Genomic DNA, 12,661 nt, shown 5'->3' with positions numbered 1-12,661 from the left:
ATCTTAAGGTGACTCAATTCGGATATGCATAGCATAGGCGGATGATTGAATTCAACCTTAATTGTTTCTAACATTATAAGCCCATAGCCTATGGGTCATTGCAAGTATATTTTTCCATCTAAAGATGTCTTGGTATTACTGTCATGCTTCAGAATAGATTCAAAAATTTCCCTCCAACACGTGCAACACATACTTTGAGAGTGGCTTGTCCAAGTGTTTGGTCAAACGCGGATATCAAGAAATTTTGAAATGGTGGGGTACAAGATCCAAAGACATGAATCACATGTGATCATGTGACTGTGAACTAGGTAATATAAAGTTGGAATCCCTTCCTCCTAAGTTCATGATTAGCAAACAACAAACATATAATATAAACACAAACAAATGTACAAACGAACATGTTTGAGAGACATTCCTAGGAGCATTAGGCGCACACAAAATAAGCGCCCCTCACTATCTCTGCCTGCGCCTCCCGAGTTTATGCGCGCACATTGAGGACTCTGTATATATTTTTATTAACCTGCACGGCAAGCCAACCCATCAAGTACTCTGTCTCAACCAGCCGCCCATAAGTGTTCAATATTTTTTCAGGCATTGCTTGAACTCCGAATGCACTACTTCGATTTTACCATCCATATATTCCTAGTGTGTCAATTAGCATTTTTCTGAAAGATGCCGTAAGAGAATTCTTTAACCCCAGTCAGATGGGGATGAATTTGCCTTCTATGTTGACTCTGCTAGTTGGCAGACTATCTAGAGTTGAGACCCATATGCTATAATATGGTGAATGTCTCTTCTGAGTGACGTTTGATGAGAATTGGAGAAGAATATTGAGCACTTGCGAACCCGATGGGCAGTGATTACCTGTTATCCATCCTATAGAAATATTAGTAGGGCCAACCTCTCCCTTCAAATTCAAAATAAGATGGGCAATTCTGGACCCTTTTAGTCCGCAGGGTAATAATCAGAAATTTGTGCTTGGCCATGAAAAGAATTAAACTGAAGAGTTAGTTTTATGGTTGTTAGCTTGCAGGCTCAATTTCTATGCATGATATTCTATTCTGGGTGAGTTTAAGCTTGTTTTAGATTTAGCCCTATGAGCTTAATAATGACAGAGAGAAACAAACACCACACTGCATTTCCATTAAAACATAGGATATGGAAGTAAAGAGAAAGAGAAGCATCAGATAACCAAGTACTAGACAGTAGAGTTAAGGAGATGTAGGCCAACCATACTCTGGATGCTCGCCAAATCCTTCATAGAATCGCACCTCTAGCTCTTCCAGCCCGCCCTCATCATCCCATGTTCCATCTGAACTCTCATCATAGTCCGAGTAATCGTCACATTCATTCATTTCATAATACCGACAGTAGTCCACAACAACAGGCCCCAAGACCCTCAATTTTGGGAACTTCTCTTTGAGGAACTTCACGTTAAGTTCCACATGCCAACACCCTCTCAAATCCAAAAGCTCAAGCTCGGGACAGCACGAGAGGATCTCAAGAACACTTTTTGTGCTGAGAAGATGGTAAGCCATCTCAAGGTGCTTGAGCTTGGGCATTGTGGTGGCAATGGCGTGAGCCTCCTCATCCTGCGAGAGCTTGCCTGCAGTAGTTAGTGGGTGCATGTTCCGGCACAGCCCCACAAGCGATTTGCAGTTCTTTCCAATGGCCTCAAGAGCTCGGCTGCCCATTTTATTGCAGCAACTCACATCCAAGAAAGTGAGTGTTGAAAACCTTCCAGCAATCTCTTCCACTAGAGAATCACTTATTTCGCTTCTTATCAGTTGCAGGGTCTGAAGAGAACCAGCACTTACAAAACCAAAAGACAAAGACAATAACATGCGAAATCACCAAAGTGTGGATCAAACAAGCAACCCAACTATGAAAGCAAAAAAATTGGACAGTGGATCGACTTGGAATTCTTACTGATCCAGTGAATTTTTAAATATGGACTAAAGGATTTATCTAATTTCTGCCTAAATCCTCCAATTGGGAATGCTCTCCAATAAAGCATCAAATTAGACTAATTGGTTCAAGAAATTGTTATCTGAACCAGTAAATTGGTGTAAGCGTACCAAAATGGGATCAAAATTGGACTAATGGTTTTCCAAAAGTTCTTCCTAAGCTAAGGATTAAAAGCAAGGCATCAACGCTTTCAAACATGGAGAGTGCAATTCTACTCACTGTTCTGCAATGAAAGAGAGAAGCCTGTCGTTTTGGAGACCGAAAACGCAGAGCTTGCGGAGGGAACCGCAGCTTCTTCTGATTAGTATTTCAAGCATGCGATCAAGGTGCTCCGGCCATTGGTCACTCCATCCTCCAATGTCTATCTCTTGCCAGCAATAAGGCCCTTTCACTGCTTCGTCCCATGATTTGCAGACCCTGGGAATCACAGTCAGTATTTCCCGGAGTGAAAGATTTTTAAAGATTAGACCCAATGCATCGGGTATTAGCTCGTCCCAGCGCCGAATATCACTTTCCTCTTCCATCTATTCTTCCTTCAAAAATGAAGAACACAGAGGGGAAAACAATTTCACTGTAAATACAAATGATCCCGCCTAAAATAGACTATGAATCCATGTAAACCGAGAGCAAATATCAAGAAGTCATGATCCACAAATAAGGGAAAACGATGGGATTAACGAGTAAATAGGCCAAAAAAAACATATATCCATAAATATTTCAACGAAGCTTGCACAAGAATAGGAGGGGGGGAAAGCATTTCTTCTGATAATAATAACAAAGCAAAGATTTAAACTTTGTGGAATAATAAAAGAAACTAACGGAAAACCCATATCAGGATGAGAGCAAAGCCGGACAATAAATCAATACTGAAAGCACAGAAAGAAAGCTATCCACCAGTTTCATCGATCAAAAGCATTCACCCGGATGAGAAAACTGCGCTTGAAAACCATTTTCCAGTGGAAGTGTTCACAGAAGCATTGCATTTATCTTACAGAAGAAACGAAGAAGAAGATGAGGGGAAAAATAAACGAAAACCCCCGAAGACACTGCATTTATTATTTATTTTAAAGGAAAACTGTTTCAACAACTCCATTGATAATGTGGGCAAGCTGGACTAAAATCTAGGAAAAAGAATGAGAAAATAAGGATTACATATACTCCCAAGATGTGAGATTTTCATCCAAAATTTGTCCCTTTTTTCCTCTTTGGATATATGGAGGAATCAAAGAAGGACATAGATAAGAGAGAAAGAGATAGAGAGAAGGATAAGGGGGAAAGAAGGCTATAAAACTACACTTACACTCCAGCTCATAGCCTCAGTGCAGGCGTGCCATAAACCACAGCGCCCAAGGATAAAATAAAGTAAAGCCACAAAACGTATGAGGGAAAAAGGTCGTGTATATATATATATATATGTAGTTTGGAGCAAAATAAGAAACGGGTGGTTCTTACTTCTTATCGTGATACTGGAAATGTGAGAAATTGGTGTTAGTAGTAAGAGATTTTAATAACAGCATTGGAAATATACTTTTACACGTTTCAATGAAAGATGGGTGTTGAGAAGGAGAAATGGGAACAGGAAGGCAGTGAGAGATGGTTGCAAGTTCCAAATAGGGTCCCAAGGAGGAAGGCACCGACAGGAGTGGTAGGTTAGGAGGAGTAAGGGTAAAAAAGGTAATATCGGTGTCAGAGCCGAATCTCCTAAAACCGATTTGAACTCAGACTCTGGTTTTGCTGGTTATTGACCAGTCTTTAATAGAGAGGATGAGACCGTAGTTGATGGTTCCAACTTCCAACGCTATTTTGATCTGACTTTGAACATGGATTTTTACAAGAAGATGGAGCTTTAACCAAGGCTTTGGATGTGGATGAGTGGTGGTAAAGCCGTTGTTCATTAAGATTTAATTTAAGAGGTTCAGCAGCTACATCACTCTCTAAATTTACGAAATGGTTAAACATTGGAGTCGAGTTAAAAGAAAAAAAAGGTGGTTGTGGTGAGTGGTGAGCACCGGTGACCGGTGGGGCGTGGGGCCGTTTGGAACAGAGGGAATGACACTTTTCCAGGTAAAATAGTAAAAAAGTGGGACATGGATTCGTCCTTTTTCCAATTCACTTGCGGGAGACGCAAACTATGTATGTGAGAGTGGGAGTGGGAGTGGGGGAGTGGGGACGGGATCGTCTTTGTTATCCCTCAAATCCTATATTCCTATTCAAATGCAACTCAAATGGATGCTGGATATTTGACGAAATTTTACATCATATATGTTTCCCCCACCTGCATTTAAATTTTTACCATATACTTTCAAATATTTGTCAATAGTCTCCACAACTACAAAGCTCAAAATGACTAGATCAGGAGACAAACTCATTTAAATAAGCTGCTTCTAAAGTTTGAATAAAAAGAGGGAGCTGTTTACGTGAAACAGCAAAGAGCTTCGCTATGTTAATATACCCACCCACCCGGATGGACAAAATATCCTTGATTTTACATGTAGTGCAATTTTTTTTTTTTTGAGATCACATCTGTTCTGTTTTGACATCACGTACCAAAACTCTTGGCCTGCAGCTTGGGCGGTTAGTGGCATATTGGGCCTCGTTCCACCTGCATCCACTTCTCTTCTCCATCACGCCTTATGATTTCATCTTTAAAAACCTTAAATTGGAAACGAATATTGATTGTTGAAAGCTATACACTAATTGAGCAGAAATAGAACTACCACTAGAAAACAACAATATATAAAAACGAAATTTCTTCCTAGTGAAAAAATTTTGAATGCAGTCCTATCCCGGGTTCCATGAGGGTTAAATCAGGATACCCATTCTTCATTACCATTTCAAAAATATTTTTGATAATAAAAATGCTTATGAAGAATTTTCCTTTAAATGACGATTATTGTTACATAAGGAACATCAACACTCGATTCACCGATTGACTTATGTGTGAGGCCACCAAGAGCAAGAGCTTGGATTGATGGCAGACCCAGGAACAAAGGAACCCACGTTCTAAAATCAAATGAAATTTAATGGGAAACCATATCTAAAAGCACTTCCCTGTGAACCTGAAAGAGCATAGATATAACATAGGACTTCGAGTTGATCTCAACTATGACTGAAATCGATGCCATATATATATAGCGGAATTACAATCTTGAGATAACTTCCACGAAGCAGTGAGATGTGAAGAAGGCATTAAAACGAAGGGGAGCAACTAGTTCAACATTGTGGGAGAAAGTAACGACAAAGAGAAGTAGAAATATCTCCTCCGTTAAGTAAATGATGTAAAAAGGCAAAATCCAGGAGCAAGTTCCGCATGCGTAAAAACTAAAAACTGTGGCTGTTACTGGTGCACCATGCAAAGCCAAATAATAGGTTCGCAATGTTTTCCCAAAAAATAATGCTACCAACAAGCCTACAAGGAAAAAGGTTAAACCACTTGTTGGTGAGAAAGCACACGACTAGTGGGAATTGAGTAAAGTTCAAGCACACCATTTGGTATGCCATCCAACTGATTTTCATTTTCACACCACCAAATTTAAGGTGACAGATACAAGTGGGCCTTTTTTTTTTCCCTGTCAAATGATGGCAAAGGTAAAAAACACTCATCTCAATTTCGTGGCATTTTCATTTATTTATTAAAAACTTCCAAAAAAAAATGGTAGAAAGCATTCTAGCTGCTCAAAACTTCCTAATTCCCTTGCACCATTAATGATAATAATAAAATGGTTGAAAGCATTCTAAATGCTCAAAACTTTGAATGCAAGTGATTTCAGCCTTTGTATTCTTCACTGCTACAAAGGCCCAAAATCTCTATTGCCTTGAATTTAGTTTTAAACCACCTACCACCCCAACTACATAGGACCCTGTGTCCTCTATTAAACCATAGGTGATCAGAATCAACATGCAATCTTAGAAGAAAGAGAGAACATATCCAAATTTTTAAACCATAAATTTCAAAATTCAAATACCAAAACTTGGTTTTAAAAGAACACCAAAAAGGGATTTTTTTTTTTTATATATATATAGTTATTTTAGAGAAAAAAGCATGAAAAAGCAATTTTAGCATCCATATGCAACACATACAACAATTTTATGGGCCATGAATTACTCAAAAGAACAAAGTCCTTTAATTAATCAGCAACTTATAAAAAAAATAAAAAAATAGTCCTTTAACTAATCAGCCCACATCTTGATTTTAGGAACCAAAAGGGAAAACCTTTTCGAGCATTTTAGGAGTTATAAGAAACCACTTAGCAATTGTGTCTTAATAAGAAGTCCTGAGGCCAAAGTCAGTCCCCTGAGAATCAAAGGAATTACCCTTGTTAGCTTGCACATGCTAAGAATATATTTATACAATTAAATTCCACTTGTTTGGCCATTTTTAAATTTTGAGACGGCTCAATTTGATCTTATAAATTTGAACCTTACAATCCATTTACAACATCAGAACCTAAATACAATCATTTGCCTAAATTTTATCAGTAAGAAGTAAACACAATCAGTTATTTCCCAAAATTGAATCCAGCTTGAAACAAGTGAGCAACAAATACAATTGAAGATTCTAACAGCTCAGTTACCATAATCTGTTAGCTAATATGTTTTCATTTTTAAATCTTGCAAAAAAAAAAAAAAAAAAAGGCAATCATGCTACATGATCCATTTGATTGCAAAGAAAACAAAACAAAAGATAAAGATATGAAACTTCAAATCCTACATTCTGCATTAATTGGGACTAAAGAGACCATAAACCTCCATTTGGTATCCTAACATATTCCATCACATGGAAACTAAAATAACATTAAAACATTGTAAATATAAAAAGCATAAAAATCAATGTTTCATTTGCTATTATTTTCCTCCAGTTTTCTTTGCAACCAAGAGAGGTTAAGGTGAAATAACACCAGCGCATAAACCAATCCATATGAAGCATTAAAACTATAATGTACCTAAAATAGCTTCCTATATTCGATAACTATATGCAAAGATACCCTATAATGAAACCCAAAAATGCCAGCAGCTTTTAAAATGAAAAAACCAACAGCAGCAACAGACTCATCTAGGACTAGTAGTTGTAGTGATAAAGAACGACCCTTGTTGGCAAGCTAGGGGTTAAAGGATGAAGTAAAAACATTATGTGAAAAAACATAGAAAAGAACCAGCATTTTTAGTGACTGCTTAAACAAAAAACAAAAGACACCATAAATAGGACTAGGTGGGGTTTTGATAGAGAAACCAACTATGCAGCAGGGCAATGAATGTGTATTATAGGTGGCTTTTCAGGTATGTGAACAATTTCCTACTTGCCTTCGTTTTTCATTATCTTCTCGACATATCTATGGGTGTTTTAATTGACATGAGTTATGACATGGATCCAAAGCTTCAAGAATTTTCAATTGTTAAACTACAAACTAAATGTTTCATCCTATAACCTAACTAGGAACCCTTAGGTCTCTTCATATATCACATTCTGCAAAAAAAATAATAAATCATCAGAACAACTGCAAAGTCTATTACCAGTGTTGACTAGGAGACAAGATTTCATTGGAGCTGGCAGAGATTCAAATTCATTCAGAGAACACAGCAATCCAATGGAGCACAACTTGTTTATATTCACGGAAAACCTCCATTCCAGTACAAAAATTCAAGTTCAAGCCATCCTCTGCATTAAAACTGGGTACCACAACAAAAGCTGGGGTCTATAATAATGCATGTTGGCTAACTGAATTGGAGGTTTTAAGTAACCAAGAGGAGTCATATAGTTTATATTGACACAAACTACTAACAAATGGAATTCCAAAAGCCAAAACTAGCAAGCATCTAGTTGGAAGTCAAACTCAAAATCCTAAAACCAACCTTGTGGAAGTCTTGAGCCTGAAATTCACTTGGCATAATAATCTCAAATTTGCAGAGTAGAGGAAGTCAGTCATTTCAAATTAGGTACTGATACAAGATGAAATACAACATCTAATTTTTTGTAGAATAGAAAAACAAAGAAGAGTATCTTTGCCATTGAAAATAAGAATAGAGAAGGTGAATCCATTAGTCACAAAGAATTAAATGAATGAAGAGGAGTTTGGAAACCATAGACTCCAACTGGTAGATGGCCAATAAAACAAGAAAATCAACTAAGGTAAGAAACATCAGACAAGATTGCAAGTTGAGGTTATGACACTGCTTGTCACACTTGAAACTTGTTCGGCAATTCTCCTTCATTACCACAGGCAGTTTAACTAGTATTGAGTAATGTTTTGTGCCCAATACATCAGTCTCAAAATCAAAACATGGTGTACAACATAAACTTGCAATTACTTGCTTTCACATTATTTGCATATCAACAGATGAGAATGTGCAGCTGCATCACATTTTAATTATTGCTTTCTAAGCTTATAAATACATTTGTCTTAAAACCAAACCAAAGCTTCAGGGGAAACTTGAAAAATTTACTGTCTTTCCATAGGATTTTATATTACATCAATATCAAATGTAAAAATTCTGCAGTTTCAATACTTGGCTATTAAAAAAAGAAAACTGCCTGATTTCCATTAAGATGTCAAATATCATAAACAAAAAAAATGCAGAAATAGATCTGTGTTAGCCGAAAGCAAATACATCATAAAGAAACAGAGAACTCAAACTCTATATACTATCCAAGAAGTACAGATGATTCCGGTTTAATAATTTTTCATTCTTACATCTCTGTAAAGCATAGTGGGAAATGAACTCTCTTTGTTCCACAGAAAGTGTTTCAACAGAGCAGATACACCAAATTAGTCCCTGGGGAAAATATAAATAACAAAGAATTTATCAATCTTCTTGAACAACGGAAAATGGACAATGTTTTAAGAATCATATCATCCTTTTCTATGAATCACAATTACCTGTATTTACCCATGACCAATCAGGGTAGCACTTGATGTGCTAAAACCTATATGCATATGTAAGCCAGGATTTTCAAACATTCATGACATTGAAAAAAATATGCCAGACGCATGGCTTAAAAATTAAACAACAATCAGACACTTTGCAAGTCATAATCCAAGAAATGAAAAAATTAGAAGACAAATCAAAGGTTACATGAACAAGGTTCTAAAGATCCAAAAATAAAAGTTTGAACAATTAGCATAATTGCAAGATGATCAGTTCTGACAAAGCCATATCCTGAATGAAATAGATTCACTATGTTGAGAGCAATGTAGACTTTAATCGAATTAGTAATGTATATCTCTATGTAGGCAATTCCCTACTTGAAGTAGCTATAGATGACACATCAACTCAAAATGGAGGACTCCAAGATGAACCCAAAGACCCCATAAAGAAGATGCCTTTACTAATCATTGTCACAAATATCGTGCAAGCCACAAAGTGGTTCTTATGTGGCTTTGGGTAATTGTAAGCCAACTTGGACCAAATTGTATGGGACTGAGATGGTCAGGATCCGGAACAAAGACACAATATGTCATCATTGATCTCATCATACAGAAGTACACCCACTGGGGGAGACCAACCAAATGTGTTTGCACATGTGCACATTTTCACTGTGTGCACAGGTGTGTTTCTGTGTGTGAGCCTGCAGTTTTATCCATCCTAGAACTGATTCCGTCATGCTCATCAAGCACCAGTTTCAGAATCGGAACACCTGTTCTTCAAATCTCCCAATGGATTGAAGTAACATGCAATAATATGGTTATAATAGCTTCAAAATGTCTTCTCTTTTCTATTACAGTTCTAAAGACATCCCTTTCTGGGGTTTTTGGAGGGGGTTTGACCAGGATTACACTGTGCTGCCTGTCCCATAAGTAGTATCGGCTATTCAATTACCACAATATACCATTAATGATTAAAAAAAAAAAAAAAAACTTCATTCAGAGTTTCATATGAAAGTTGTTGATATAGGTGAGATTTTGAAAAGTTCAGAAACATAGGAAATTATGCCATTATCATAAATGGCCACAAATAAAATCCCTTATTACACAACCAGTAGTCAGAATATAAGCACTAACTAACTAAATCATTTTGTTTTAGTTTTAGCTTTCTGAGATTCTCAGACCTCCCATGTAGAAATGCAACCACTTAGCTAAAAGGGTTAGAATACCAAATGGAACTCATGAGATGTATTAAAAACCCAGATATATTTGTCTAGAGACATTGGGCTTATAAGTAATATTCACTAGCCAAATGCATTATAATTTGAAAGTTTTGATCATTAAAGTTTTTTTTTTAAAAATCAAATCAAACTAAAATAATTAAAATGGCTCAAGACATTAGATTACACTTGAATTTCTATAAGATGAGATACATGACTTCGAAGAAATGACTCAGAAGGTGGGAAAAGATGTTTGATGTAAAGGCACATTAACAAGCTTAGAATGAGGACTAAAGCAGACCGTTGAAACATTAACACATGTTAAAAGTGCAGAGAGAAGGAAAACTCAAGCAAAATTTTTATGAAAAGGCTGATATTTATTGTAGTTTGTACATACATATATACACATGCACACACACACACACACATATGTGTGTGTGTGTTTGTGGTCATTACTCAAATAATAAATATAAAAGGAACATATGTAGTAACTTGGTTAATGAATCCAAAAAAATGGACCAACCCAACATAATGCCAATCTCTTTGGTTCTATTTCATCATGAACATTGACTCAGTGCATCACTTCTACATCATATAGCTAACAAGTAGGGTTCTATGCTTTAAATAAAATGATAACAGAAATCATAGGTAAAAAAATTTTGGTATAGCAATCAGTGGTGGTTAGGATCAAATAGCTAATGAAAGTCTCAGCCTGACAAAACCCATGGATCAAGGTATCAACACTAGAGTTGTTCCTCAACCAACATTGTCATTGAAATAATAGATGAATATCCAGGGACCAAAAAATATCAGGTTTAGCACCAAATATCCATATAGGTTACTGATATAGACGATATAAATATAACCATTATGCTCATAAAACACCATAAAAACTCGTAATAATTTAAGATTCCCAATTAAACATGATGCAAAGTGTGGATGACTTATAATGAACTAAAAATGCAAGAATCACATACAGGGCTAATTACTCATTAACAGTGATCATACCATTTGATGAGCCACCCAAATAGGAAATGCTGCATAATTGGAACCTTCTCCAACACCTCAGCTTTATACATTTTGAGCATCCCACTATTCACCTTGTTCCAATTAGGTACACCACTGATATCATCTAACAATGGGGAATGCTCTGCAAATAGGCCTTTCTTCACCTGCTTCACAAATGCAATGCAAGAAATATACATATACTCCTTGGAGAAGTTGTCCAGAATATCCTGATTATGAATTGACTTGGGTTTCATATACTTGTGATCGATCAGCTGCGACGACCCAAATATAAATGGCAGAAAATGATAGTCGTCCAGACCCCAAACTCCATGGGATCCCGCAGGTTCAAGGCAATAGACGAATTGCAATTTCCTCATCAATTCAAGGTACTTCACAAAAACCCTAGAAACAAGAGCCTGGTAATCCTCTTCCTTGAGCAACCCTAATCTAGCCAAACAATAAAGCCACGCAGCAAAATTGGTCTCATGACCGGTTCCATAATCGATTCGACTCGAATTCCCAAAACTATCGGCAAAGTAAGGGACGAGTTCGACCGTAGCTGACCGGAGATCATCGGGGAGGAATTGGAGCATCAGTTGCTCGCTATTATCGAGCAATCGACCTTGCCAAACCCTAAAAGAGAGATTACCGTAACGGGAAGATTGTTGAACGGGAGGTATTTCGTCGACCCAGTCGATTAGAGATTGAAGGATGGAGAGAATAGAATTGAGGATTGGTGATTGGTGGCAAGGGTCTGAAATTTTGTGGGAGCGAATGGATTCGCTAAGGGAAACGACGAAACCTAAGAAGTTCTTGCCGGAATCGGAGTCATGGAAATGGCGAATGTCGTCTGGGGTCTGGATTCGCTTGACGGGGATTTGGAAAAGATAGGGCGGAGAGACAACGGGGGTCTTCTGGGCTTGAGGAACGGGGGCTAGGATGATAGCTTGTTGAGAGTTGGAAGGAGGAAGGTTGATGGCGGGGGCGCGGATGGGGCGGTAGGGGGGTGGCGGAGAGATGTCGGACCATGCCGGTGGAGGTGGGCATGTGGTGGGGCCGCCGCAGCTGCGGCATGAAGTGGCAGCGGTGTTGGAGGGAGGGGGGGAGGTTTCGTCTGCTTGTCCAATGGGTTGGTGTTGATGGGGATCCATGAGATTTGGCTATGGATGGCGGAAACTGGAAACTGAGAGGAGATCACCGTCTTCTGCCTTAAAAAGCCTTGTTCTTTTTTTTTTCTGCGACACAGCTTGGTCATATGTGTTTTTCTTTAATCTCAATTTTTTTTTTTTCTTTTACATAATATTACAAAGAATCAGGCGAATGTACACAGCCATTCCATCAAACTATGCTCTGTGATGAATTCACACTCAAGTCCTCACTCCTTAAACCTCCAAAAACATCAAAATTTTAAGAAATCAGAACTTCCAACAGATAATATGGTCCAAACTTTAAATTCAACATTTTCCAGATTGGGCCGGCTCATTCATCACCTGAGTCCAAACCCAATTGGGCCGAATCCATTTGAAAAGCCCAAGTCTTGAAAGCAGCCCATGATTAAGTCACCAGTGTTACTGAGCAAATCGCAAATGGCTACGACGTGAACAG

General features: G+C 37.7%; 2 protein-coding genes across 7 annotated transcripts; both read right to left on the bottom strand.

The window, feature by feature from the left end:
- Positions 1–275: 275 nt before the first annotated feature.
- LOC117907802 (F-box protein FBW2) lies at positions 276–3,684 on the bottom strand. 6 transcript variants are annotated; one of them, XM_034821461.1, is made up of 4 exons: positions 3,421–3,684; positions 2,188–2,501; positions 1,232–1,812; positions 276–876 (listed from the first exon to the last, which is right to left on the bottom strand). In XM_034821461.1, the coding sequence occupies exons 2-4, from the start codon at positions 2,490–2,492 to the stop codon at positions 701–703; spliced, it is 1,062 nt and encodes a 353-aa protein (XP_034677352.1). In that variant the 5' UTR covers positions 2,493–2,501; positions 3,421–3,684; the 3' UTR covers positions 276–700. The 6 variants fall into 6 exon arrangements, with proteins under 6 accessions (XP_034677352.1, XP_034677350.1, XP_034677348.1 ...); XM_034821459.1 differs by lacking the exon at positions 3,421–3,684 and adding an exon at positions 3,269–3,404; XM_034821457.1 differs by lacking the exon at positions 3,421–3,684 and adding an exon at positions 2,788–3,252.
- Positions 3,685–8,396: 4,712 nt separating this feature from the next.
- Positions 8,397–12,398, bottom strand: LOC117907455 (serine/threonine-protein phosphatase 2A activator). Its single transcript, XM_034821000.1, has 2 exons — positions 11,057–12,398; positions 8,397–8,739 (listed from the first exon to the last, which is right to left on the bottom strand). The coding sequence occupies exons 1-2, from the start codon at positions 12,205–12,207 to the stop codon at positions 8,733–8,735; spliced, it is 1,158 nt and encodes a 385-aa protein (XP_034676891.1). The 5' UTR covers positions 12,208–12,398; the 3' UTR covers positions 8,397–8,732.
- Between the last annotated feature and the right edge of the window lie 263 nt (positions 12,399–12,661).

This window comes from Vitis riparia, chromosome 18 (assembly GCF_004353265.1).
Source record: "Vitis riparia cultivar Riparia Gloire de Montpellier isolate 1030 chromosome 18, EGFV_Vit.rip_1.0, whole genome shotgun sequence".
NCBI lineage: Eukaryota > Viridiplantae > Streptophyta > Magnoliopsida > Vitales > Vitaceae > Vitis > Vitis riparia.
This window is presented reverse-complemented; position numbering and strand designations above follow the sequence as displayed.

What these genes read in the sequence shown, in the direction of transcription:
- LOC117907455 (XM_034821000.1), bottom strand. Translation starts at nt 12,207, where the DNA reads ATGGATCCCCATCAACACCAACCCATTGGACAAGCAGACGAAACCTCC.
- LOC117907802 (XM_034821461.1), bottom strand. Translation starts at nt 2,492, where the DNA reads ATGGAAGAGGAAAGTGATATTCGGCGCTGGGACGAGCTAATACCCGAT. An exon ending in CTCTCTTTCATTGCAGAACA is followed by an intron (nt 1,813 to 2,187) that starts GTGAGTAGAATT and finishes TGGTTTTGTAAG; the next exon opens with TGCTGGTTCTCTTCAGACCC. An exon ending in TGGCGAGCATCCAGAGTATG is followed by an intron (nt 877 to 1,231) that starts GTTGGCCTACAT and finishes ATATTTCTATAG; the next exon opens with GATGGATAACAGGTAATCAC.